Source organism: Schistocerca gregaria, chromosome 1 (genome assembly GCF_023897955.1).
Source record: "Schistocerca gregaria isolate iqSchGreg1 chromosome 1, iqSchGreg1.2, whole genome shotgun sequence".
NCBI lineage: Eukaryota > Metazoa > Arthropoda > Insecta > Orthoptera > Acrididae > Schistocerca > Schistocerca gregaria.
This window is the reverse complement of record NC_064920.1, coordinates 992,195,766-992,220,137: the sequence shown is the minus strand read 5'-3', so window position 1 is coordinate 992,220,137 and position 24,372 is coordinate 992,195,766. Positions and strand designations below refer to the sequence as shown.

At 39.8% G+C, this 24,372-nt stretch overlaps 1 protein-coding gene across 1 annotated transcript in view; it reads left to right on the top strand.

Moving 5' to 3' along the window:
- Positions 1–23,478, top strand: part of LOC126284156 (uncharacterized) — an 81,895-nt gene extending 58,417 nt beyond the window's left edge. Inside the window, exon 8 of the mRNA XM_049982920.1 lies at positions 23,229–23,478. Within this exon, the coding sequence (XP_049838877.1) occupies positions 23,229–23,375 (147 nt within the window). The 3' untranslated portion in view covers positions 23,376–23,478. The remainder of the gene's footprint in view (positions 1–23,228) is intronic.
- The last annotated feature ends 894 nt before the right edge of the window (positions 23,479–24,372 follow it).

The window sequence follows — 24,372 nt, the reverse complement described above, 5'->3', positions numbered from 1 at the left end:
ATGCTGCATGCATCTGTTCAAATCCCCCCCCTGCAGACACACCATTGCTTCTACATGCCCTTTTAGTATACTATTCATTTTGTCATCTAGATATATTATGAATTGCTTTGGTTTCAGGCCTTGTAGAATTATTCTAATAAGCAATGGAAAGTTGCTAGTGCATTTTTCAGCCAGGAAGGCATCTGATGATATTGGAAGTGTCCAAATGGTACCAAAAATGCTGTCATAGGCTGTCCCTCTGGTGCTACTTATAAGTGATGATAGCTGCTGCACAAATCTAAGGTGGTGAAGTAATAGCATTGCCCCGGTCTGTCTAATGTCTCTGTAATATTAGGCATGGGGTATGCATCAATGACCATTCACTTATTTAGAGATTCGCAATCACTTCTGAACCTGTAAATGTTTTCCTCATCTGAAGTCTTCTTGGGCACAATTACTGTGAGGGTGACCAGGGACGAGTCCTTTCTTCTATGATTCCATACCGAAGCTGTTGATGTATGAACTCCTCCATTACCAGTTGTAAATAACAGGTGTATAGTATGGTTTCTTGAATGATGGTGGCTCGTTCCTAATGGGAATTGTGTTGTATTGGAGGCATAACTGGTAGAGAGCCAGGGAGGTTAAATAGTCCCACATATTATTCTGATAGCTTCTCCACATGTAATCCCTAAAGTCCTTTCTGATGCAACACTTTTCCCTCATTACAATTAAATTGATAGGCTGCCCTGGATTACAGTGTTCTGCATTGAAACACCTTTCTAATTCATCCTCTAAACCCTCTAAGTTAGCTATCAGGGTTCTTTTTGATTGCCTCAGCTCCTCTGAACCAAAATTATCTATACTGATCGTGACAACATGATTAGGCCTACTGTCTAATTCTTGCACATATGAAAAACTTCATCATACAGAACATTATGCCTGATCAAGTACCTCATTCACTGGCTAGGGTTCTACCTCCCCCCCCCCCCCCCACACACACACAGTATTAATTATCAGATTAGCATCTGCATTCATCCAAACCAGCCTTCCTGTACCTTTTGGAACCTTATCCCACAAGCTAATTCTACAGGGCGTATACAGGGACGAGGAAAAAAATTTCCATGTTTTTTTCGGATATCCTTGTTAAAAATACATTTTCTCCCCAATGAAAATACACTTTTTCCATGTTAACTGACACTATACTTTTGCTCGGAATTGTAAAACTTATCAATACTTTGAATGGTTATGGTTTTATACTTAAGTGTAGAAATTCCTGTCACTTTGTAAAACAAAACTCAAGGAAAAAAACTCGTTTTGGAAGGCTGTCTGTTGTGCAGCAACATGTACACTGCATATTTTCTTATTACAAAAGTATAGATTCGACTTCCACCAAACACTGCATGTTACTTTCCAAAGCATTGAAATCGAGTTTATGATGCGCTTTTGTAAGCCAGTCATAGCTCATGTCACTTGATCTCGACAGCCAATGACAATGGATATTCAGAGCATAGGACATGAGATGTAGTCAGTCAATAGCAACATCACTGTTAAGTAGTGCGAACACACAGAAAAAGTTTATGGTTTAAATTAATAAACATACTGTTGCAACAAGGAAAGAAAAGCTTTCACAAATAATGTTGCTCCCTAAGATTAACAAGCTTTCACATATTATGTTGATCTTTTTTGTGCATGTTGCGCATTAAGATACATCACAAAAATGTGACGGTAAAATTTTTAACGCTGACATAAATTTCTGATCTACTGGGCTTGAAATTATTCTGATGGTCATCCTCAAAGAGTTGATTCTTAAATGAGAGTCAAACAATCTGTGATTTAACAAATTCATAGTACATTTTCGCACACAGCTCATCTTGCATAAAAAGAAATTTACTTTGAAAATAATGTTCAGCAACTGTAAACAAATTGTTTGTATTGGTAAACAGAGATCACAGCTAGCTGAAGTTAAGTGTGGTGTGCCACAAGGCTCAATATTAGGACCTCTGCTATTTATCCTAATGACAAACGCTCTACCATGCAGATGATACCACTTTCTTCAGTATCAGCTCACACATGGATATGCTCCAAACTGTGGCAAATGACACAATACCACAGGCATCAGTCTGGTTTCGAGCGAATGGGTTCCTGCTTACTGAGAGTAAAACTCAAAAGATTGTATTTAGTTCAAGAGATCTGCCAGCAGAAGACTTCATGGACAATGTTAAGTTCTTAGGTGGTGTTATAGTTAGTAAACTGACTTGGGAGCCACACATTAAATACATTAGTGCAAGGCTGTCTAGAGTGGTGTATTTGTTAAGGAATTTTAAAAACCATGTACCTGCGACCTGTGTAAGTTCGCCTACTTTGCTTTTTTCCAAAGCATTATATCTTATGGGCTTTTAATGTGGGGCAATAGCTCACACCTTCAGGACATTTTGGTACTTCAGAAGAAAGTAATTTGAATTATCACAAACAGTGATAAACTGGCCCACTGCAAACCACTCTTTATCAACTTAAAAATGTTAACTGTTATAAACATGTATGTTTACATCACCCTACTGCATATAAAGAGCAAATTATCAGAATACCAGCATAGAAGAGATGTACACTCGCATGGAACCAGAAATATTAGCCATCTTGACATACCTTACTACAGATTATCCAAGTCACTGAACAGCTACGAAGTGGTGGGTATGAAGATATTTAACACACTTCCACTAGAATGGGTAGAAGCTCCATTTGGTTTATTAAAGATAAATTATTCAGTTGGATAGCTGCAAAGGAACAAGACATTAAAGGATACTTCAAGAGCATCGGAATTACATGAAACATACTAAAATGCATAATTCAGCTTAAAGTCACATTTGTTTGTCCAGATTCGGATGTAAATTTTCATGGAGTACCAGTACTGTATTTTCTCATGTTTGGTTTTTTTTATGGCATAATGATATATGCACTAGAAGATGAAAAAGTTCACTTGAAATGCAGCGAACAGTTGAAACTAGCCAATAGTTTGGAATTAAACATTTGGTTTTAAATAAATTGTGCCTCAGTGGAAAAAATTAAAAATAACTTCATTGTTCTGCAAGGCAATTATTGCTTGACAGTCAGAAAGGAGGAAATAAAATAAAATCTGAAATTAATAACATATTTTAGCCTTTTGTAATTATGTGAATGTATTTTAACTCACTTGATAGCTCCTGGTCACAGAAATCCGTTTTGTTTTCATTTGACGTGAGGGCAAATAAACTAAGAGGAAACAGCACAATCACTAAATGTAAACACGGGTCACGTGGAGACTACCCACCTCCCCACTACAGTTCTAACTGCTCTGTGTATCAGCCCCGGATATACACTATTTCCAAACTAGGGCATTACTAGATAGTGGTGCCCCCTCCCTCGAGTGTTTGAGGTAGGACAAAAAAAACTTTAAAAAAACATGTTCATTTTGTAGCGCACATCTTTCTGAGGAGTCTGATACATAAAACATATGTGTTCCGAGGAAATGTAAGACATGTTATTTGGTTGTAAGTGTGCCAAAGTGCAGTGCTACACCTCTCACATAGCATTCTTCCATCACACATGACTGTATTTCGCTCTGTGGAATTCAAACATGCAATATTTTGTAATGGATGCCATTAAACTCTAATCAGGACAGTGGAGATTAAAATGTCCTGTGGTGCCTCTTCGGCTCCCAGTTGGCCGGTTGAACATCCTACCCCTCTCAAAAAATATTTCACAATTAATACTGGGCGAGATTATTTGTAACTGGGAGAACAAGAACTCTTCAGGAAATTTGCACTCTTTGTTAACTATTATCTAATAACACGCTGTTTTGTGTTACATAAAATTAAATATAGGATACATAAAACCAGTGAAGACAAGAGACAAGCAAGACAGCATACATTTCTTCAATCCTTAAGTCCTTGCATTTTTTCTCTCTCTCTCTCTCTCTCTCTCTAAACTTGCTACAGCTTTGCATGGCGTGCTTTCCTTTCTGGGAAAAAGTTTATCAAACGTTTCAGTATATGAAAAGATTTAATGTTGTTATCTAATACTGAAAAAACTTTTAATACAAATATTATCCAAGAGTGGCGTGGTTTCTTGATGTTATTACATGTATTTTGTCACTATCTGGTAGATAAAATGAAATAGGCCTAAGTAATATTGCAGCAATTGTAACACACATCAAATGAACGAGACTGTTTTGGCACAAATGGTTATTTCTATAACACGACAGAATAAAAGTCACAAAGTACCAATATCAAATGCTTATTAGGCATACTAAAAGCAAAAGGCTTTATGTTAGGAAAAGTTTCACTTCATTCATACGCTCTAGCTTCTGAAGCATGAGTTCAAAAAGTAGTATTTAAATTTGTTGTTGTCATATTATTCCATAATTTGTGTGATGTCACCATTTCTTCTCCTTCCTCATTCTAACAAACAATCTTGTTAACTAATTCTGTGTGTAACTGTTCCTGCCAGTGTCAAAACATATTCTCCTATTAACTTCACTAACCCTGCCAAAATCACTGGTTTAGTATCCCACATTTATTCTCTGATTAGGTCTTATTACATCTTCAGGCAATGTGTTTTCCATGCTGCTTCTAGAATAGAACTTTAGCAGCTGCTAGCCGAGGACTGTACAACCGGTCCTTACTAGTGTAAAAATATTCTGTCAAAATTTCATTTTCTTGGATACACGAAGAAGATAATATCTAATCTTTCTTACCTGTTATTCCTGTTTGTCACTTGTTTACATTCTGGTAGTCTGAATCTATGGATTTCACTAGTAATTATAACAACACTGATCATTCACAAACCCAGTCAACCACATAAAACAGCAATTGGCATTCACGCATTCGGCTTTATTCCACTCAGCTCACAAAGACCCAACCCCTTTTGTCTGCAGTTAAGTTTATTTCTAGATGCAACAGGGATTCCCCTGGCAGAGACATCATGTACACTATGCATGCATTCAAAAATCAACTTATTCACTCAGAACTTCACATTTACATTCCTTTACATCGTGTTACTATAAATGCTTTTAATGCATCCACATTTTGTTTCCGTGATTTCCCTAAATCGCTCCAGGCAAATGCCGGGATGGTTCCTTTCAAAGAGCACGGCCGACTTCCTTCCCAGTCCTTCCGTAATCCGAAGAGACCTATGACCTCACTGTCTGGTCTCCTTCCCCAAACAACCCAACCCAACCCCACATTTTATTTTCCAGTCATGCATACATCAGTTATGGAGTTTAATATTCTCCTAGAAAATCTTTGGTCCTTCACAAAGAAATGGCACTTACCATTACCCATATCTATTTGAGTTTTGTAGGTTCTAAATATGTCCATACCTATCAAGCAGTCGACTATAAGTTTATCTACTATTAAAAAAATTACATCGCACAGAAAATTGTTCAATGTTCACGTTGATAAGAGCTTGGTGTTTTACTAATTTGGTTTTGTCGCCTTTAGCGGTTTGTACTTTTTGTATTAACCATTTGAGTTACGTTGTTATAGTGTTTGGCTGTCTGACACCCCATTTGTTATTACTTTCTCCTCATATATTAGGTTGATTGAATCTAAAATTGATAGAAAATATTCTGTGTCATGCTCAGGTGTAGTAATTAATTTTTCACAACTGTCTGATGGCAAACGATATTTTTTAAATTTTTAAAACATCCACATGAGAAATAGGATTCATACAATAACGCGTTTTGTTGAGATACTTCTCAAAATATCTTTGCAAGCTACCATATTGCAATTAAAAGGGGCGGAGTTAAAAAACCTCTCACCCGAGTCTCTCATGTATGGCTTCTGACCAGTATTTGTCAAGAAATGCCTGTTCAGATTGTAAATATGTGGTACAATGCTCAACTACCTCAATCATCCACAAAAGTACACCGCCTTGCATGTACCCAACAACAAACCTGATCTTTTGTGCTTCTGTCCAATTTCTAGAGAACACATGTCAAAAAGCAGTAATAAACACAGAAGGATTCATCTTCTTACCTTCACTCATAAATGTTGGGAATTGACAGTGTCTTCATAGGCCTTCCTCAGCTAATATCATGGACAAGCTGTTTGCATTTTGTACTGTGTTTACATAGCTGTCATAAATATTTACATTTCACATAGGTACTGGTTCTGGTGTTATGCCATGTAAACTTACTCTCTATGTTCTGTCATTACTGCTGGCATTGTTTGTAGGGTTTGCAATGATCTGTGTGCATACATTACTTTGGTTTGCTGTGGCTGGCACTTTGTTTATGTGTACAGTTTGTGTCTCTGTATCAGTTTCACTGATAATGTCATTTTCCTTTTGCTGAATAACCTTTTCAAATACATCATTGATTAATTTACATTCCTTCACTACCTTTTCCGCTATGGTACTGGTTTTGTCTAAAGTGCCTGCTTCAGCCTGTGAAATTACGTCAGATAAATTTTCATTAATTTTGTCTCTTTCATTTTTGGCACAGACTGATTCGATTTCATGTGATGCTACTTTTAAAGTGAGTTCTACAATAGCTATTGGTGAGTTTTCATAATCCTTGGTTGGTTTGTGGGATTAAAGGGACCAGACTGCTTCGGTCATCGGTCACCATAATCCTTGTGCAGTTTGTTTACTACAGTAGAGATGTTCTTTACTGTGGAAGTTAATTGTGTTTGTGTAGCTCCCAGGTTCATGTGTGTGTGTGTGTGTGTGTGTGTGTGTGTGTGTGTGTGTGTGTGCACGTGTGTGTGTGTCATTGCTTTTATTTGCTGTTCTACTATATCATTCTGCTCATTAAGGGTGTATAATTTCTGTTTTATACTCATAATGTCATTGTTTATCTCTGAAAGTACATCTTGTTTTAGCTGGTTTTCCATGTCTTTAAATTTTACATTATCTCCTTGTGAAAGTTCGTTGTCAAATCACTGATCTGCTCTGTGACTGTATCCTGAAAATCTCTTAAAACTTGTTTTTGCCCCTGTTTTATGTGATTTATGTCTTGTGTGACTATGGTAAGGTTTTGCAACAAACTGCCAAATTTTGTATTTATGTCATTCACAAACTGGTGTTTATATTTTTTATGTATGCACGCAAACAGGCGTAATTGGTGTTCACACTATCCAGTTTTTGAAGTAATGCCGCAAGTGCGTCATTTTGGCTGCTATTTAATGTACTTTGGTTGTTGACACCTGTACTCTTCAAATCAACATTTGAATTTCGTGCGATGGGTGACAGTAGTGTGTCATCAACAATCATGTGAACTGCGCTTTCTATGTTTTCCTGTGCGAACAGAATGTTGTTCACAGAGATAAGTGATGTAATTTCATCTACTGTCATCAATGTATCATCAAAGTTAGAGCTCTGTGACATTTTGGTCATGTTTATCTCTGAACTATTTAATACTTGTAATTAGGGAAGACATGGCGCTGGTACTTCAAATGTTCTATCCTGCAATTGTATGCCATCTTGGCTCATTGCGTTTTCACCATTGTCAACAATAACAGAAACTGATTTTTGTGCCATTTTGTTTGAATATTAAAATTAAAGTTTTTTGGAAAACAGAAAATTGAAATATATTATTTTTGTGAATTTAAACTTATGATTTACGTGTCGTCAAGCTTTATATAGCTACTTTTTTGACGCACAAAACATTATGACACAGTAACTTTAAACTATTCTCTCACTACTCATTACATAAAATTAATGAAAAATTCATTACAATGCATTTAGGAAAGGAAATTAAGGAAAGGTACTTGTAATTATTATGCAGGAGACGCTACCAAGTATAGCTAAGCAAGCGGTTGAATAGCGGTCCTACCTTTGCTGTGATGAAACAAGCAGCATATTTCCACAATTTTCCGCGAATTCCGGTTTCTTTTTGCTTCCTTTTTGAATTGGTTTTCTCCACAAGAATTTTTGGTTCTGGTTATTTTGCTCCCAGTCGTGATGTTGCACAAGAAAATTTGAAAATAATTAGTACATTCAAAAAAATCTCATACAATGTCATAATTTACACAACTGGTTTCATGGCTTTCTCCATGTCGTGTCACCAGGTTGCTAGTTGTGCAAATATAATTGCTTTTATACTATTGACATATTTGATTTTTATTATTTTTGCAGGGAATAAATTGTCTTTTCATTTGATTCACAAATTTCGTAAATTGTGAGCCAGTGGTGTTTTGAACTTACATGGTGTCCTTGGTTATATTCATCTCCTTCCGCCATAAGTATTTCTCTCTTGACCGTGTGTATTTACAGTTCTTAATCACGCTTCTTCTTCCAAATGCAGGCTGCTTGATGACCTGACATTGAGGTGATGGGGAAGTAAAGGCAGAGTGTCTCTATTAATTGACATAAAATTAATGAGGTTACCCTCATTTGTGTACGGACGCAGGAGGAGCTGGCCACTCTTCGCGAACAGCTGAGCGTGTTGATGGCCGCGGTCAGCCGTCTTCAGGCTGCTGCCTCGGAGTGTAGCGGCAGTGGGGAGTCTGGTGCGTCGCAAGGTATACCCCAGGTGTTACATGCTTCACCCACTGTCCCTGCTGTCGAGACATCTTCGCGGGTACCGGGCGCGGTTGGGCCACCCTCTCCCCAAGGGGAGTGGCGGGTTCAGCGGCGTTCGCAGCGCACGAGGCGGAGGGTCAATGTGAAGGCTGGCCGTGTGGCATCGCCCACTCTGCCTGTGAGTGGACATGTGGCTGCTCCTTCAGCAGGGTCCGAGCAGGCACACGGAGGGAGGGGTTTATTAGTTATTGCGAGCTCCAACGTTAGGCGGGTGATGGAGCCCCTTAGGGAAATAGCGGAAAGGTCGGGGAAGAAGGCCAGTGTTCACTCTGTCTGCTTGCCGGGGGGTCTCATCCGAGATGTGGAGGACGCCCTACCAGCGGCGATAGCACTGGGTGCACCCGACTGCAAATTGTTGCTCATGTCGGCACCAATGACTCCTGCCGTCTGGGTTCAGAGATCATCCTCAGTTTGTACAGGCGGTTGGAGGAGTTGGTGAAGGTGGAAAGCCTCACTCGCGGGGTGGAATCAGAGCTAACTATTTGTAGTATCGTTCCCAGAACCGATCGTGGTCCTCTGGTTTGGAGCCGAGTGGAAGGCTTAAACCAGAGGCTCAGACGATTCTGCAAAGAGCTGGGATGCAAATTTCTCGACCTCCGCTATCGGGCGGAGAAATGTAGGGTCCCCCTGAATAGGTCAAGTGTGCACTACACGCCGGAAGCGGCTACGAGGGTAGCGGAGTACGTGTGGAGTGCACATGGGTTTTTTTTAGGTTAGAGAATTCCCTCCCTAGGCCTGACAAGACGCCTCCTGAGATGCGGCAAGGCAGGAGTAGGCAAAATGCAACAGGGAATAACAATATTAATGTGCTAATAGTAAACTGCAGGAGCATCTATAGAAAGGTCCCAGAACTGCTCTCATTAATAAACGGTCACAACGCCCATATAGTACTAGGGACAGAAAGTTGGCTGAAACCACATGTAAACAGTAATGAAATCCTAAACTCAGATTGGAATGTATACCGCAGAGACATGCTGGACAGTGAAGGGGGAGGCATGTTTATAGCGATAAGAAGTGCAATAGTATTGAAGGAAATTGATGGAGAGTCGAATTGTGAAATGATTTGGGTGAAGGTCATGGTTAAAGCAGGATCAGACATGGTAATTGGATGTCTCTATAGGCCCCCGGGCTCAGCAGCTGTTGTGTCTCAGCACCTGAAGAATAATTTGGAAAATATTTCGAGTAGATTTCCCCACCATGTTATAGTTCTGGGTGGAGATTTTAATTTGCCGGATATAGACTGGGAGACTCAAACGTTCATAACGGGTGGCAGGGACAAAGAATCCAGTGCAATATTTTTAAGTGCTTTATCTGAAAACTACCTTGAGCAGTCAAACAGAGAACCAACTCGTGGCGAAAACATATTAGACCTTCTGGTGACAAACAGACCCGAACTATTTGAATCAGTTAATGCAGAACAGGGAATCAGCGATCATAAAGCAGTTACTGCATCGATGATTTCAGCCGTAAATAGAAATATTAAAAAAGGTAGGAAGATTTTTCTGTTTAGTAAAAGTGACAAAAAGCAGATTACAGAGTACCTGATGGCTCAACACAAAAGTTTTGTCTCAAGTACAGACAGTGTTGAGGATCAGTGGACAAAGTTGAAAACCATCGTACAATATGCGTTAGATGAGTATGTGCCAAGCAAGATCGTAAGAGATGGGAAAGAGCCACCGTGGTACAACAACCAAGTTAGAAAATTGATGTGGAAGCAAAGGGAACTTCACAGCAAACATAAACATAGCCAAAGCCTTGCAGACAAACAAAAATTATGCGAAGCGAAATGTAGTGTGAGGAGGGCTATGCGAGAGGCTTTCAATGAATTCGAAAGTAAAGTTCTATGTTCTGACTTGGCAGAAAATCCTAAGAAATTTTGGTCCTATGTTATAGCGGTAGGTGGATCAAAACAAAATGTCCAGACACTCTGTGACCAAAATGGTACTCAAACAGAGGATGACAGACTAAAGGCCGAAATACTAAATGTCTTCTTCCAAAGCTGTTTCACAGAGGAAGACTGCACTGTGCTTCCTTCTCTAGATTGTCGCACAGTTGACAAAATGGTAGATATCGAAATAGATGACAGAGGGATAGAGAAACAATTAAAATCGCTCAGAAGAGGAAAGGCCGCTGGTCCTGATGGGATACCAGTTCAATTTTACACAGAGTACATGAAGGAACTTGCCCCCCTTCTTGCAGCGGTGTACCGTAGGTCTCTAGAAGAGCGAAGTGTTCCAAAGGATTGGAAAAGGGCACAGGTCATCCCCGTTTTAAAGAAGGGACGTCGAACAGATGTGCAGAACTATAGACCTATATCTCTAACGTCGATCAGTTTTAGAATTTTGGAACACGTATTATGTTCGAGTATAATGTCTTTTCTGGAGACTAGGTATCTACTCTGTAGGAATCAGCATGTGTTTCGAAAAAGACGGTCGTGTGAAACCCAGCTCGTGTTATTTGTCCAAGAGACTCAGAGGGCCTTAGACACGGGTTCACTGGTAGATGCCGTGTTTCTTGACTTCTGCAAGGTGTTTGACACAGTTCCCCACAGTCGTTTAATAAACAAAGTAAGAGCATATGGACTATCAGATCAATTGTGTGATTGGATTGAGGAGTTCCTAGATAACAGAACGCAGCATGTCATTCTCAATGGAGAGAAGTCTTCCGAAGTAAGAGTGATTTCAGGTGTGCCGCAGGGGAGTGTCATAGGACCGTTGCTATTCACAATATACATAAATGACCTGGTGGATGACATCGGAAGTTCACTGAAGCTTTTTGCAGATGATGCTGTGGTGTATCGAGAGGTTGCAACAATGGAAAATTGTACTGAAATGCAGGAGGATCTGCCGCGAATTGACGCATGGTGCACGGAATGGCAATTGAATCTCAATGTAGACAAGTGTAATGTGATGCGAATACATAGAAAGATAGGTCCCTTATCATTTAGCTACAAAATAGCAGGTCAGCAACTGGAAGCAGTTAATTCCATAAATTATCTGGGAGTACACTTTAGGAGTGATTTAAAATGGAATGATCATAAAAAGTTGATCGTCGGTAAAGCAGATGCCAAACTGAGATTCATTGGAAGAAGCCTAAGGAAATGCAATCTGACAACAAAGGAAATAGGTTACAGTACGCTTGTTCGCCCACTGCTTGAATACTGCTCAGCAGTGTGGGATCCGCACCAGATAGGATTGATAGAAGAGATAGAGAAGATCCAACGGAGAGCAGCGCGCTTCGTTACAGGATCATTTAGTAATCGTGAAAGCGTTACGGAGATGATAGATAAACTCCAGTGGAAGACTCTGCAGGAGAGATGCTCAGTAGCTCAGTACGGGCTTTTGTTAAAGTTTCGAGAACATACCTTCACCGAAGAGTCAAGCAGTATATTGCTCCCTCCTACGTATATCTCGCGAAGAGACCATGAGGATAAAATCAGAGAGATTAGAGCCCACACAGAAGCATACCGACAATTCTTCTTTCCACGTACAATACGAGACTGGAATAGAAGGGAGAACTGATAGAGGTACTCAGGGTACCCTCCGCCACACACCGTCAGGTGGCTTGCGGAGTATGGATGTAGATGTAGATGTAGATTTGTTACCGCCTTCCGTCATAGTAAAATACATCATTTGTTGATGCTTACAGCGGTCGCACTGATGTTTTTTGGCAGTGCTTTTCTTAGTTACCAATACATGGGGCACTTTGTTCAAAAATGTCCACAGGCACATTGGTGGTGAAATCAGGCCAGCACTCGTGGCTCAGCATTAACTGGTACAGGAGGCGGTGTGACCATTATGCAATGCTCCCACTATGTTTGACTACCAGACACCCCAGTGCAAAATCAGTGGCAGACATTTTTGTCTGTTCAGATACAGGATCACAGATATCTGTGGCTAGCCAGAGCATGCTGCGTAAAGTGAATTTGAACCAAAGTCTAACATAAGACTGTGATTTGAACTCACTCCATTGTAAGTTAAGTGGTGTGGTGGTAAAAGTGTGAATTATTTCAGTTCCACATTGTTGGGTTTCTGATTTTTGGGGAAGACTTCTGAAAATGTATGGAATTTTTGCCTTCCATGGGTATTAGCTCTGGTCCTGGCAGAGGTTCGAGTCCTCCCTCGGGCATAGGTGTGTGTGTTTGTCCTTAGGATAATTTAGGTTAAGTAGTGTGTTAGCTTAGGGACTGATGACCTTACCAGTGCATCGACGCAGCACAGACGAACAGATTTATGACAGGTGTTATACCTACCAATGAAAAAATGGGCTGCACCTCAATGATTTATTTATTACTACATCTATGTGTATATTTTGGTCTTCAAGCAAATGAAGAATAAGAATATACATTGTCACAGTGCAACTACAAAACATTTACCCGTACCTACTGACTACAAAGTGCACATAAACACGAAAGCATGTGACCTCAAATAAAACTAATCAATTCATATCGCATCGCATGTGAATATAAACGACGACATTTCCGCTTAATCGTAAAGAGGTAAGCACGATGTAATGCAAAAACTTTTGCGATATGAACACAAAGCTACACATAAAAAATTATAAGCAACACAATGGTGTCTAGGGCATAATCGTTAATACGTTTCGGTTCCATGAGAAGGGAGTTCCCTGATAAGTGATTTAAGAAAGGATGAATAGCATTTCCTTAGTAATCCATAACCTGCTAGAATAGTATTCCTTATTCCCTCACCAACACAGGAGGTGGCGCCAAAGTGTGGTTAAGTCAGCAATGCGTCAAGTAAAATCCTGATGTAAATGTTTTTCTCTGTTTCTCCCTAGGAGAATATTAAACTCTCATAACTGATATTTGCATTAAATGCAAATGTAGTAACACGATGTAAAGGAATGTAAATGAGTTACTTGTATTTATGACAAAGGAATTCTTTTGAAGTTAACAAACTGTAGTAACATTTAACTGTAACTGAAGAAGGAATTTTTTAATGTCTTAGTATTTAAGAATTTTCTATGTTTAATACAAATAATGAGTGGAATGTCAGCCATTGTAATGTGCATTGTTATGTCAAAATGTTCATGTGAATTTTTTGTATATATTTAGTCATAAGTAAATGATGAACTTGAAGAACTATGTAAAAGAAAAAAACCTCAAGGACTAAAAGGAATTCTCACGACAAACTGAACAACGAAACATTTACTGGTACCCAAATGCATGTGCAATAGTGCAACGAATCAATTGTGGTAATCTCATGTTATGCAATGTCTAATATATTAATCAGCAAACTAAAATTGTGCAGACGTCACTTACATTGAAATCAGGTGTTGATGTGCAGTGTTCACCCCACTGAAAATGTGGATACGACAGAGAAGATCCTTCCCGGACTGTATGAAAGGTGAATTATCTGCCACAGCATCAGTTCTTGAAGAGTAAATGCACATGCATTGCACTCACATTGGAAGACCATGCCACAGAAAATTATTCAACAGGTAGTATAGCACTCAGAGTGAAAATGACACTAAAACTGTGAGTCGAAATGTAGACGACTGTACCCAATAATATGTGGAACATTTAACAGCTGTTGCACAGCCAACAAACGTATTTAGCATGCATGCGCACAGTACAAGATAATGTATAAGCAAGACAAGCAGACATACCCAACCCAATCATCCTTGCTACCCTCCCTGTTTACCTTTCCATGTTGCTTCATAACCTGGGTTGTGAGTAACTGAATCCACTTTTCCCTTCTTCCCTTTTTTCCCCTCTCCCCTCCCTGATGAAGGAACAAAGTTCCAAAAGCTAGGAATGTAAATTTTCTGTTCTGTTTTGTGTTATCTATTGGCTGTACTGAGCTGAGGTAAGTACTGGGCCAGCCCCTCTATCTCTTTGTTAGTATTTGTTTCACATCTTTATATGAGATGTTCCATTAATCATTTAAATAGCTTTATTAGCATGATCATCATACATTAATTCATACATATTTACACTGATTTACTTGATGTGATCCACAGAACCTTCTACTGATTTTCACTGCTTCTGCATTACACCATTAAGTTGTTCATGATGAAACTATGATCCTGTAATTATCCACTAACCCTTTTCGAAAGTTGGTGGAGGAATGAGCACCCCACAGTTTCTCACTGCACATCATGTATTACCTGTCATCTTCTACCAGTTTTAAATGAGCTATGGTTAATAATTGTTCATCACTCTAGTTCCTCATTTCCATTGCCATATGCAAGCTATTCATGAATACAAAAATATCTTCCCTTGATTTACCAGAAAATAATGCCACCGATGAGGCTGTATCCACATTAAGGATAGGTGAAGACATGCTTGAAGATTACTTTTCCCTTCTTTCACCCTTAAGATGATTCACTTCTCTACACAAAACCTCATTATCAGCTCTAACCTCAGCTACCTTGTTTAGTACATGCTGAATTTTCTCCTGATTTGTTTTCTCAGTGGCAGCCACTTTTCTCATATCTACCACCAAAAGCACATATTATATCCAGAAATAAAGGAAAGGACAAACACAGTGACATGGGCCCAAAATAAAACACTTGTTGCTGACAACTAATTGAAAACTTGTGATGAATGACACTTGTTGTACCTCCTTCTCCACAGAGCTCAGTTGGACGACCGTTTCTGTCTCCAACAGGTATCCTGACACCAATATTGTAACAAGGTAATGAAGCAAGTCAATTGGTTGCTGGAACACTTTATTGATGAATATAAAAAGACATGATTCAGTACATATGAAGCAGACAGACTGCAGGCGACCAGAGGTGATCCTCCGACCACAGCACAGTGGTATTGTCTTGGCGATGCAGACATTTCTCACGGATGGTAGTGGTGGCCTGATTACCATGGCATGCTGGTGGATGATAGCTGACAGTGGCGGGGTAGCAGTATGGCAGCAAGGCGACATCTCAGTGCACTGATTATACACTCAGACAGTGGTCATTGTCTTGCGGCCTGGCGGAGGTAGTGTCATAGATGTGGTGATGACTAACACAGGTTGTGCATCATTGGATGGCCCAGCTGTGACAAATTGCTGACAGGCTGATGCAAGTGGTTTATATAAAATTTCCAAGTACTGACCGTTGCGGAAGATCTCCTGTATCAAGGCAATGTCAAAACATTTTGAGTGGTGGTGATGGCCTAAGATGGAAGAATCGGTAGGTCATGTGACAGGAGCCTGCATGACATCCCTGATGCAGAAATGCCAGATGTATTTGCTGATACTGCTGAGCTGACATGGCATTGGCTGGTAACAGCGGCTTTGGTCCCAGCTGTCACTGTTTGAGCTGCCACACATGCAAAGACTGGCAAGTTGCTTTAAATGCTTCAAAATGTAAAATTTGCACTTCATACGATGTAAAAATGTAGTATCCTATGGCTATAATAGCAATGAGTCATTGGAATTGGCCAACTCATACAAAATCCTGGGTATAACACTTTGTAGGTATATGAAATGGAATGATCATGTGGGCACAGTCATGGGTAAAACAGGTGGTAGATTTTGGTTTATGAGTAGAATACTCAGGAAATTCAATCAATCTACAAATAAAATTGCTTACAAATCACTTGTGTGATCCACCCCAGAACACTGAACATGTACATATAAGGGCAGTATAAATAGCCACAGGTTTGTTTGACCAGCAGGACAGAGTCACAGATATGCTGAAGTAACAGAATTGGTGGACTATTGAAGATAAATGTAAATTATCACACGAAAGCCTACTTACAAAGTATCAAGAAATGGCTGTAAATGATGACCCTAGGAATACGAGGTGTGACAATAAAGTAATGAGACTGACGTGGACAAAAAAAAATTGCTTACTGTTTTAGTCAAGGTTAGTGTTGTCTCCTTCAGAGTAGTTCCCTTCTGATTGCACACACTTTTTCCAGCGTTTCTGCCATTGATGGTAACATTTCTGGAACTCATCTTCTGTAGTATCCTCTGAGACCCTGGTCACAGCTTTTTGGACATCTTGTGTTGTTTGAAAATAGTGTCCCTTGACCACCATTTTGACTCTTGGAAATAGGAAAAAGTCATACAGAGCAATATCGGGTGAATAAGGTGGCCATAGTAGTTCCAAAATTTATTTTAAGGTTAAAAATTGCTGTACTGTCAGAGCAGTATGGGATGGCGCATTATCGTGATGCAGAATCCAATTATCAGCAATGTTGGCACAGACACGAAGAACTCTTTTATGAAGTCTTTATAAAATTTCTTTGTAGTAATATTGGTTAACTGTTTTTCCAGGAGGCACACACTCCTTATGAACAATTCCCTTGGAATCAAAGAATCACACAAACTTGTGTTTCACTTTTGAATTTGACATGGAAGCTTTTTTGGTCTGGGTGATCCCTTTGAGCACCATTGCGAAATCTGGCGTTTTTTTCTCTGGATCGTACTGAAAAAACCAACTTTCATCACCAGTGATAACATGGCTCAACAATTCTGGATTGATTTACGTTTCCTCTAACAGATCGGCTGCCACATTTTTCCATGTTTCTAGCTGTTGTGGTGTGAGATTTTTGGGGACCATTTTTGCACAGATCTTTTTCATACCAAGATCTACAATTATTATTAAATGGACTGTTTCTCAATTGATGTTCAGTTCTTCTGCTTGTGTCTGTGTATGTGCGGATGGATATGTGTGTGTGTGTGCGAGTGTACACCTGTCCTTTTTTTCCCCTAAGGGAAGTCTTTCCGCTCCCGGGATTGGAATGACTCCTTACACTCTCCCTTAAAACCCACATCCTTTCATTTTTCCCTCTCCTTCCCTCTTTCCTGACGAAGCAACTGCCAGTTGTGAAAGCTCGTAATTCTGTGTGTGTGTTTGTGTGTTTTGTTCATGTGCCTGCCTGCCGGCGCTTTCCCGCTTGGTAAGTCTTGGAATCTTTGTTTTTAATATATATATATATATATATATATATATATAGGATGTGTGTGTGTGTGTGTGTGTGTGTGTGTGTGTGTGTGTGTGTGTGTGTGTGTGCGCGCGCGCGCGCGAGTGTGCACCTGTCCTTTTTTTCCCCCTAAGGGAAGTCTTTCCGCTCCCGGGATTGGAATGACTCCTTACCCTCTCCATTAAAACCCACATCCTTTCGTCTTTCCCTCTCCTTCCTTAAGAAGCAAGCTAGTAATTCTGTGTGTGTGTTTGTGTGTTTTGTTCATTGTGCCTGTCTGCCGGCGCTTTCCCGCTTGGTAAGTCTTGGAATCTTTGTTTTTCAGTCTTGGTAAGTCTTGGCATCTTTCTCTTTTCGTTTGTACAAGAAGTTTCACTTTGTATTCATCTTCCATTTTTCCGTAATCTACCATACATTTTATCCTGCCTAATTATACTCTTTGCCTTTAAATATGTCTGCTTGTGTCTGTGTATGTGCGGATGGATATGTGTGTGTGTGTGTGTGTGTGTGTGTGTGTGTGTGTGTGTGTGTGTGTGTGTGCGAGTGTACACCTGTCCTCTTTTTTTTTCCCCTAAGGGAAGTCTTTCCGCTCCCGGGATTGGAATGACTCCTTACCCTCTCCATTAAAACCCACATCCTTTCGTCTTTCCCTCTCCTTCCTGAAGAAGCAAGCTAGTAATTCTGTGTGTGTGTTTGTGTGTTTTGTTCATTGTGCCTGTCTGCCGGCGCTTTCCCGCTTGGTAAGTCTTGGAAATGTGGAAGTTTCTTTCTGTTTTATTTACATCGTCATTATATATATATATATATATATATATCTTCAGTCTTGGTAAGTCTTGGAATCTTTCTCTTTTCGTTTGTACAAGAAGTTTCACTTTGTATTCATCTTCCATTTTTCCGTAATCTACCATACCTTTTATCCTGCCTAATTATAGTCTTTGCCTTTAAATATGTCTGCTTGTGTCTGTGTATGTGCGGATGGATATGTGTGTGTGTGTGTGTGTGTGTGTGTGTGTGTGTGTGTGTGTGTGTGTGCGCGCGAGTGTACACCTGTCCTTTTTTTTTTTCCCCTAAGGGAAGTCTTTCCGCTCCCGGGATTGGAATGACTCCTTACCCTCTCCCTTAAAACCCACATCCTTTCGTCTTTCCCTCTCCTTCCTGAAGAAGCAACCATCGGTTGCGAAAGCTAGTAATTCTGTGTGTGTGTTTGTGTGTTTTGTTCATGTGCCTGTCTGCCGGCGCTTTCCCGCTTGGTAAGTCTTGGAATCTTTGTTTTTAATACAAAATTTCACTACATGTGATTGTAGGACAAGGAAACTTTGTGGAATAATTTGCATGTGGAAGAAGAATAATGAACAAACCATTGAAAGAAACACATGTTACTGACTGCATTGGAGGATAACATTTGTTAATTGCATATCATGTGTACATTAAAGGTAACAAATGTTGCTCATTGTGATCACAATCTGCATCCGCAACAGCCTCGAACCATGCTAGAGATTGTTCTACTGCTACCTGACATACTTCAGGTGGGACATAGGCTACCTCGCTCAGTATGCTCATCTTCAACCTCCAACATTTGCTAGTGTCTCATTGATAAATCCTGCACTTCAGGTAGCCCCACAGCCAGAAATCACATAGTGCAATTGGCCATTGGCTCCTCCCTGCAGCATATCCCAAATCTCATATTAATTGGAACCTCCAAATCATTTTTATTCAGCTCTTGATGCAGAAAAAGGGTCTCTCTGCATTCCTTTAATGTATTGATACACATGAAGAGTACCAGCTATTGCTACTATTTTGATAAAACAGCTGTATGTGTGAAGCCCTGCCCACCTTGTCCAGACCTATGTTGACTGTCTTGTGTTTCAAAACCTATCTTGTCACAGCAGTACCAGCACCTAATGGCAAGTCATGACACTAACACTACTAACAAAGTAAATCCTGTGCAAAAGTTTAATTAAAATTACCTTGTATGTGAACCAGAATGTGCATGTTTTAATGGTTTCTTCAATGCTGTCTGTTCAATAATCTATCTTCAAACATGTTGTTGGCCATTATTTTGTAGTTATTTTGCATTGAGTGCCACATCATATCCATAGTTCTAAATGACTACTCATCTTGCTTGTTTATTGTTGGTCTCATTGTTTTACATCGAGTATTCATTCTCCTCGTGCCAAGAAATATTACATGGTCAGAGGATTGTTATTCTGGTAGATTGCAATAATTATTCTAACAAATGACATACAACACTTTGGCCTTCGCCAGTACAACAAACAAAACAGAGGTGAGGATGGACAAAGAGTGAGGGCAGGAGGGGATAGATGCTTTGAGAGGGGGCAGGAGGGGGTGGACAGAGACAGGGGAAGGGAGTTACCCCTGAATTGATTCCAATGAAACTTGGCACACAAACAGAAAACTTCACAAGTATCAGCACTGTGGCAGTTATAGCCTCCTCAACTCCAAAAGGAGTGAAAATACGTTGCAAAAATATGATTTTTTAGTCCCTGCCATGCAGCTTGCTCTCCATGACAGATATGTGTGGAGAGCAGTATCAGCCTGCCTTATTGACCTGCTTTGCATGGTGGGCTACACATCAGTGGCAATAAATGGTTTTCCAGCCTGCAAAGTGTAGGCTGCCCTGCATGGTTGGAGCATTGTGCTGGGGTAGTATCTACCTGCCTTTTCAACCTGATTTGCATGGTAGCCCTGATGTTGCGATATAAAGTGTGATTTTCAAGTCTCTGACATGTATGCTGTCCTGCACAACAAAGATACGTGTGAAATGTGCATTGCCAAGTAAAGAGAGAAGCGATAGAAGATAGAAGTGAGAGAGGGGGGGAAGACAAAGTGATGGATATATAGCAAGGCCAGGAGGTGATGGACACAGAGAGGAGGGTATGGACAGAGAGGGGACATGGTATGTTTTGTGTGTGGTATCAGTTCATCAGTTCACCTTGCAGGGCCTACACCTGCAGATGGTCACAACTGAGTGCGGGGTCGGGGGTCAGAGGGGGGGGGGGGGGGGGGGGGGTGCAGGAATTTGATAGTGAGTAAGGGAGGATGATGGATGGACAGAGAACAGGGGGAGGAGGAGACAGACAGACAGAGAGGGGCACTAGGTGATTGACAAGAGAGGGGGTGGAGCAGATGGACAGAGAGAGCAGCAAAGAGGAGACAGACAAGAGTAGATAAGATGATGATGATGATATTTTGCTTTTGGGGCAATCGACTGCATGGTTATCAGCGCCTGTTCAAATTCCCAAACTTTGCTCATCCAAACTCACCACATTCGTGAATGATGATGAAATGTTGAAGAAAACACAAACACCCAGTCATCTCGAGGTAGGTGAAAATCTCTAACTCCACCAGGAATTGAACCCGGGATCCCGTTCTAAGGAAGCAAGAATGCGACCGCGAGACCACGAGCTGCGGACAGGGAAGAGAACAGGAGATGGATAGAGAGTGGGGACAGATGAGATAGACAAAGAGAGGTGGAGGAAGAAATGTAGAGACAGGGAATGGGGAGGAGGATTTAGTCAGAGACAGTGTGGAAGAGGGGATGAATAGAGAGGGGGCAAGAGAGAAGGTGGATCGAGAGTGGGGAGGAGGAAGAGGTGGACAGAAAGACCAGGGGAGAAAGAGGTGGACACAAGGAGGGGAGGGGGGGGGGGGGGGAGTGTAGGAGATGTAAGCAACATATGTGTTGAATGCATATGCAAATGGAAAAGCCTATCTGGTCAAGTAAATTCCATTTTGTTCTCCCTTGTAAACATGTATTTTAATATTCATACTTTTATATTATGAATGGTTGCACAGTTTTTACAGAAACTGCCTATTTGTTGCACTATTTTCTATGAGAATTTCGTTTTTCCCCAGAACAGGAGCCCAAATTTTAATATTTTATGTTCTCTTATATTAAGAAAGTAACCCACAACACTACAAATCTGATTATAATACATTAAGTACTACACTGCAAACAGTTATGAAGTCATGGGCATAAAGAAACTCCTTAAAATATTTTAATTTCATGATGAAAATGCAGGACTAATTCGAACAATCAGCTTTGCCTAGTGATACAACCAACCTTAGGAAAAAGGAATTTATTTCAGTAGATATTTGCAACTCCATTTTGCAATACATAGAGTGCACCCAGACAAATACTGATCATTATGTGTTTAATGTTTCATGTACCCACTGAACAAAGCAGGCCGAAATTATTGTAGTATGATGTTCAGTTTAACAATTTGTATTAATAGTGATGGGGAAAAAAACAGTACTTCAGCAGAAACGTAGTAGGGCACGGTATGGTGGTAGTATATCTTGTAGGGGCTACACCTGCAGAGGATGGTCACAATTGAGGATGAGGGAGAGAAGGTGGGAAAATTGATAGGGAGCAAGGTGGAGAATGGGGTGGTGGTGGAGAGAGAAGAGGGAGGAGGAGATGGACATACAGAGAGGGGTCCTAGGCAGTGGACAAGAGAGGAGGTGGAGGAGATGGGAAGAGAGAGAGGCAAGGAGGGAACAGACGGAAAAAGAGAGAGAGAGAGATCAGACATGCAGAGACAGTAGAGTGGAGGAGATGGCCAGAGAGAGGGGAGAAGAGGAGATGGACAGAGAGAAGGGGCAGATAAGATGGACTAAGAGAGGTGGAGGGGGAGATGTAGAGACAGGGTGATGGAGGGGGGGGGGGGAGCATTTAGACAGAGATGGGGAAGAAAGCAAATAAAAAAAATGTGATGTTCAGTTTAACAGTTTGTATTAATACAGAAAATATAAAAAATAACCAGTACTTCAGCAGAAACCTTTTAAAGCTGCTGTATGGTGGTAGCAAACTGCCAGTGCAGCATGAACTGACACACGAGACAAGTGGGCACATATGAACTGGAAGACTAGGCTGTTCTAAGAAAACAAATTTAAAGTGATACTGTATCAAGCTGTTTTAGTATTGTTCCTCCATGACACACTTTTGCTTGGCCTCTAATGCTTTCTATAAAAAAGCTGAAACCAACAAATCAGTTAACATTTGTTGGCCACATATTTCTTACTCAACTTTCCCCCTGTTGTATACTAGTCTGCGCCAAGCTGTTTATCTGTTATCACCTTGCAGCACAGTTACTCAGTCACTGCTGGAGTATTGGTTATTCTCTTAGCTTTCTGTCCATCTTAACATGTCATTAAGTGAGAGTTGCACTAGTCTAATTAGGGACTGATGTGTCAAATGGGAACATAAATTTAACTTCAAGAAATACATTTTTGTAACAAGAAATGAAGCAAAATTTCCCCTTGACAATACGCATTGCATGAAACACACAATAAACAATATTTCATTTAGGCAGACTCTGTCTACAGACTGCAGAAACAAAAGAATACCAGAGAAATTTAACTGATGACTCTTAAGAGATAGATAGCAAATGTATCATAATTGTAGTCTTTTAAATTTGTTTATTCATGTGCAGGTACTAGTATATGCTGAAGGACCTGCAAACAGCCAGTTTCAACGATTATGGCAAGCAGTTATGCATATAAAAGAAAATCAAGGTAATGTGATGTACAATAGTGATTTAGCATTTGATGATCGTCTGTATACACCATTCCTTGTGTTTGCATGTGGGTTCATGGTGATCACACTAAAAGAACGGCTTGAAGATACCCTATCACGTCCAAAAATATTTTCCGAGGGTGCAGTTCCTCCACCAGCTTGCAGGGTACTGAAGGTTTCATATGTAAAACTGACAAAGTGACATTTAGAGTGTTACATTGCTAGCAATTGTGAATAAATATGTGTACTTGTTCACAGGCTCTGAAGAAACTCAAACAGCTATTGGAAACAAGGGAGATGAAGGAAGCTTCTCAGGGCCATATGTTCCCCACAGTAAATGAATTGCTTAGTTTTGATTTGGAATTTGGAGTGCCTACAATATGTTCATATGAAACTGAAAATTAGACTTAATTTTGTGGTGAATTTTTGATGTTACATTAAATGCTATTAAGTCTTTGTGTTATTGTTACAAACCCTATTAATTTGTTTCACTGACATTGGAACTTGAACAAACAATATTCCATGGCAAGCTAATTTACTAATTAAAAATTCAACATTTGAGTCTGTTGTCTTCTTCTGACAGGAAGGGCTGAAGCACAAAAAATTTTTGTATTTCACTCTTAAATCTTCGTCTCATTGAAAAGTACTTAAGAAAGCATATTCCGCTGACAAAAGATGTTGCAGGTACGGAATTTTTGCACAAATCATTTGGTTGTAAGCAATACATCTCAGAATGTAAGTTTCCAATGGGTTTCACTATGAAAGAACTGTAATATCAAGAACACAATTACAAACCATCCTTTTCGATATAAGATCAGTTTAACATGTCACTTCATTTTCCACATTTCAGTTCATTATGAAGTGCACCGACAACTACTTATTTACTCCATTTATTAGTTTCCCAGCCTAGTGCCCTCTGCTTTGATAGCATAGACTGTATGGCCAGCAGAGATTTTTTTTATTTAATCAAATTTGTATGTTGTTCACAAATTGCAACATCTTCTAAGCTTTTCACACTAATTAATATCATATAAGCATAGTCTTTTCTGAAAGTACTTTGACAAAAAAGCAATTCTGATAGGTGGAGTCCAAAACTTTTGAAGTCTTAGGAAGATATTTCCATAGCAACTTTCATCCACTAAGACGTATTTCTTTATCTCTAAACATAGTCAAAAAATACCAATTTTCATAAATTAAGCTTTAATTTTTTTAATGTAACAAAATATTTTCTTAAAAATTTTCATCCCCTGTTGCACTCCCTCAAGGGTTGAATTTCTAGAAACACTGAAAACCATTTTTTTTATTTTAATTTCTAACTGTGGAGTAAAATACCAATTGTCATAGATGTAGCCTTAAAATTCTTTAGTAGTTCTTTAGTAATTATTTATTTTCAAAAAATCTT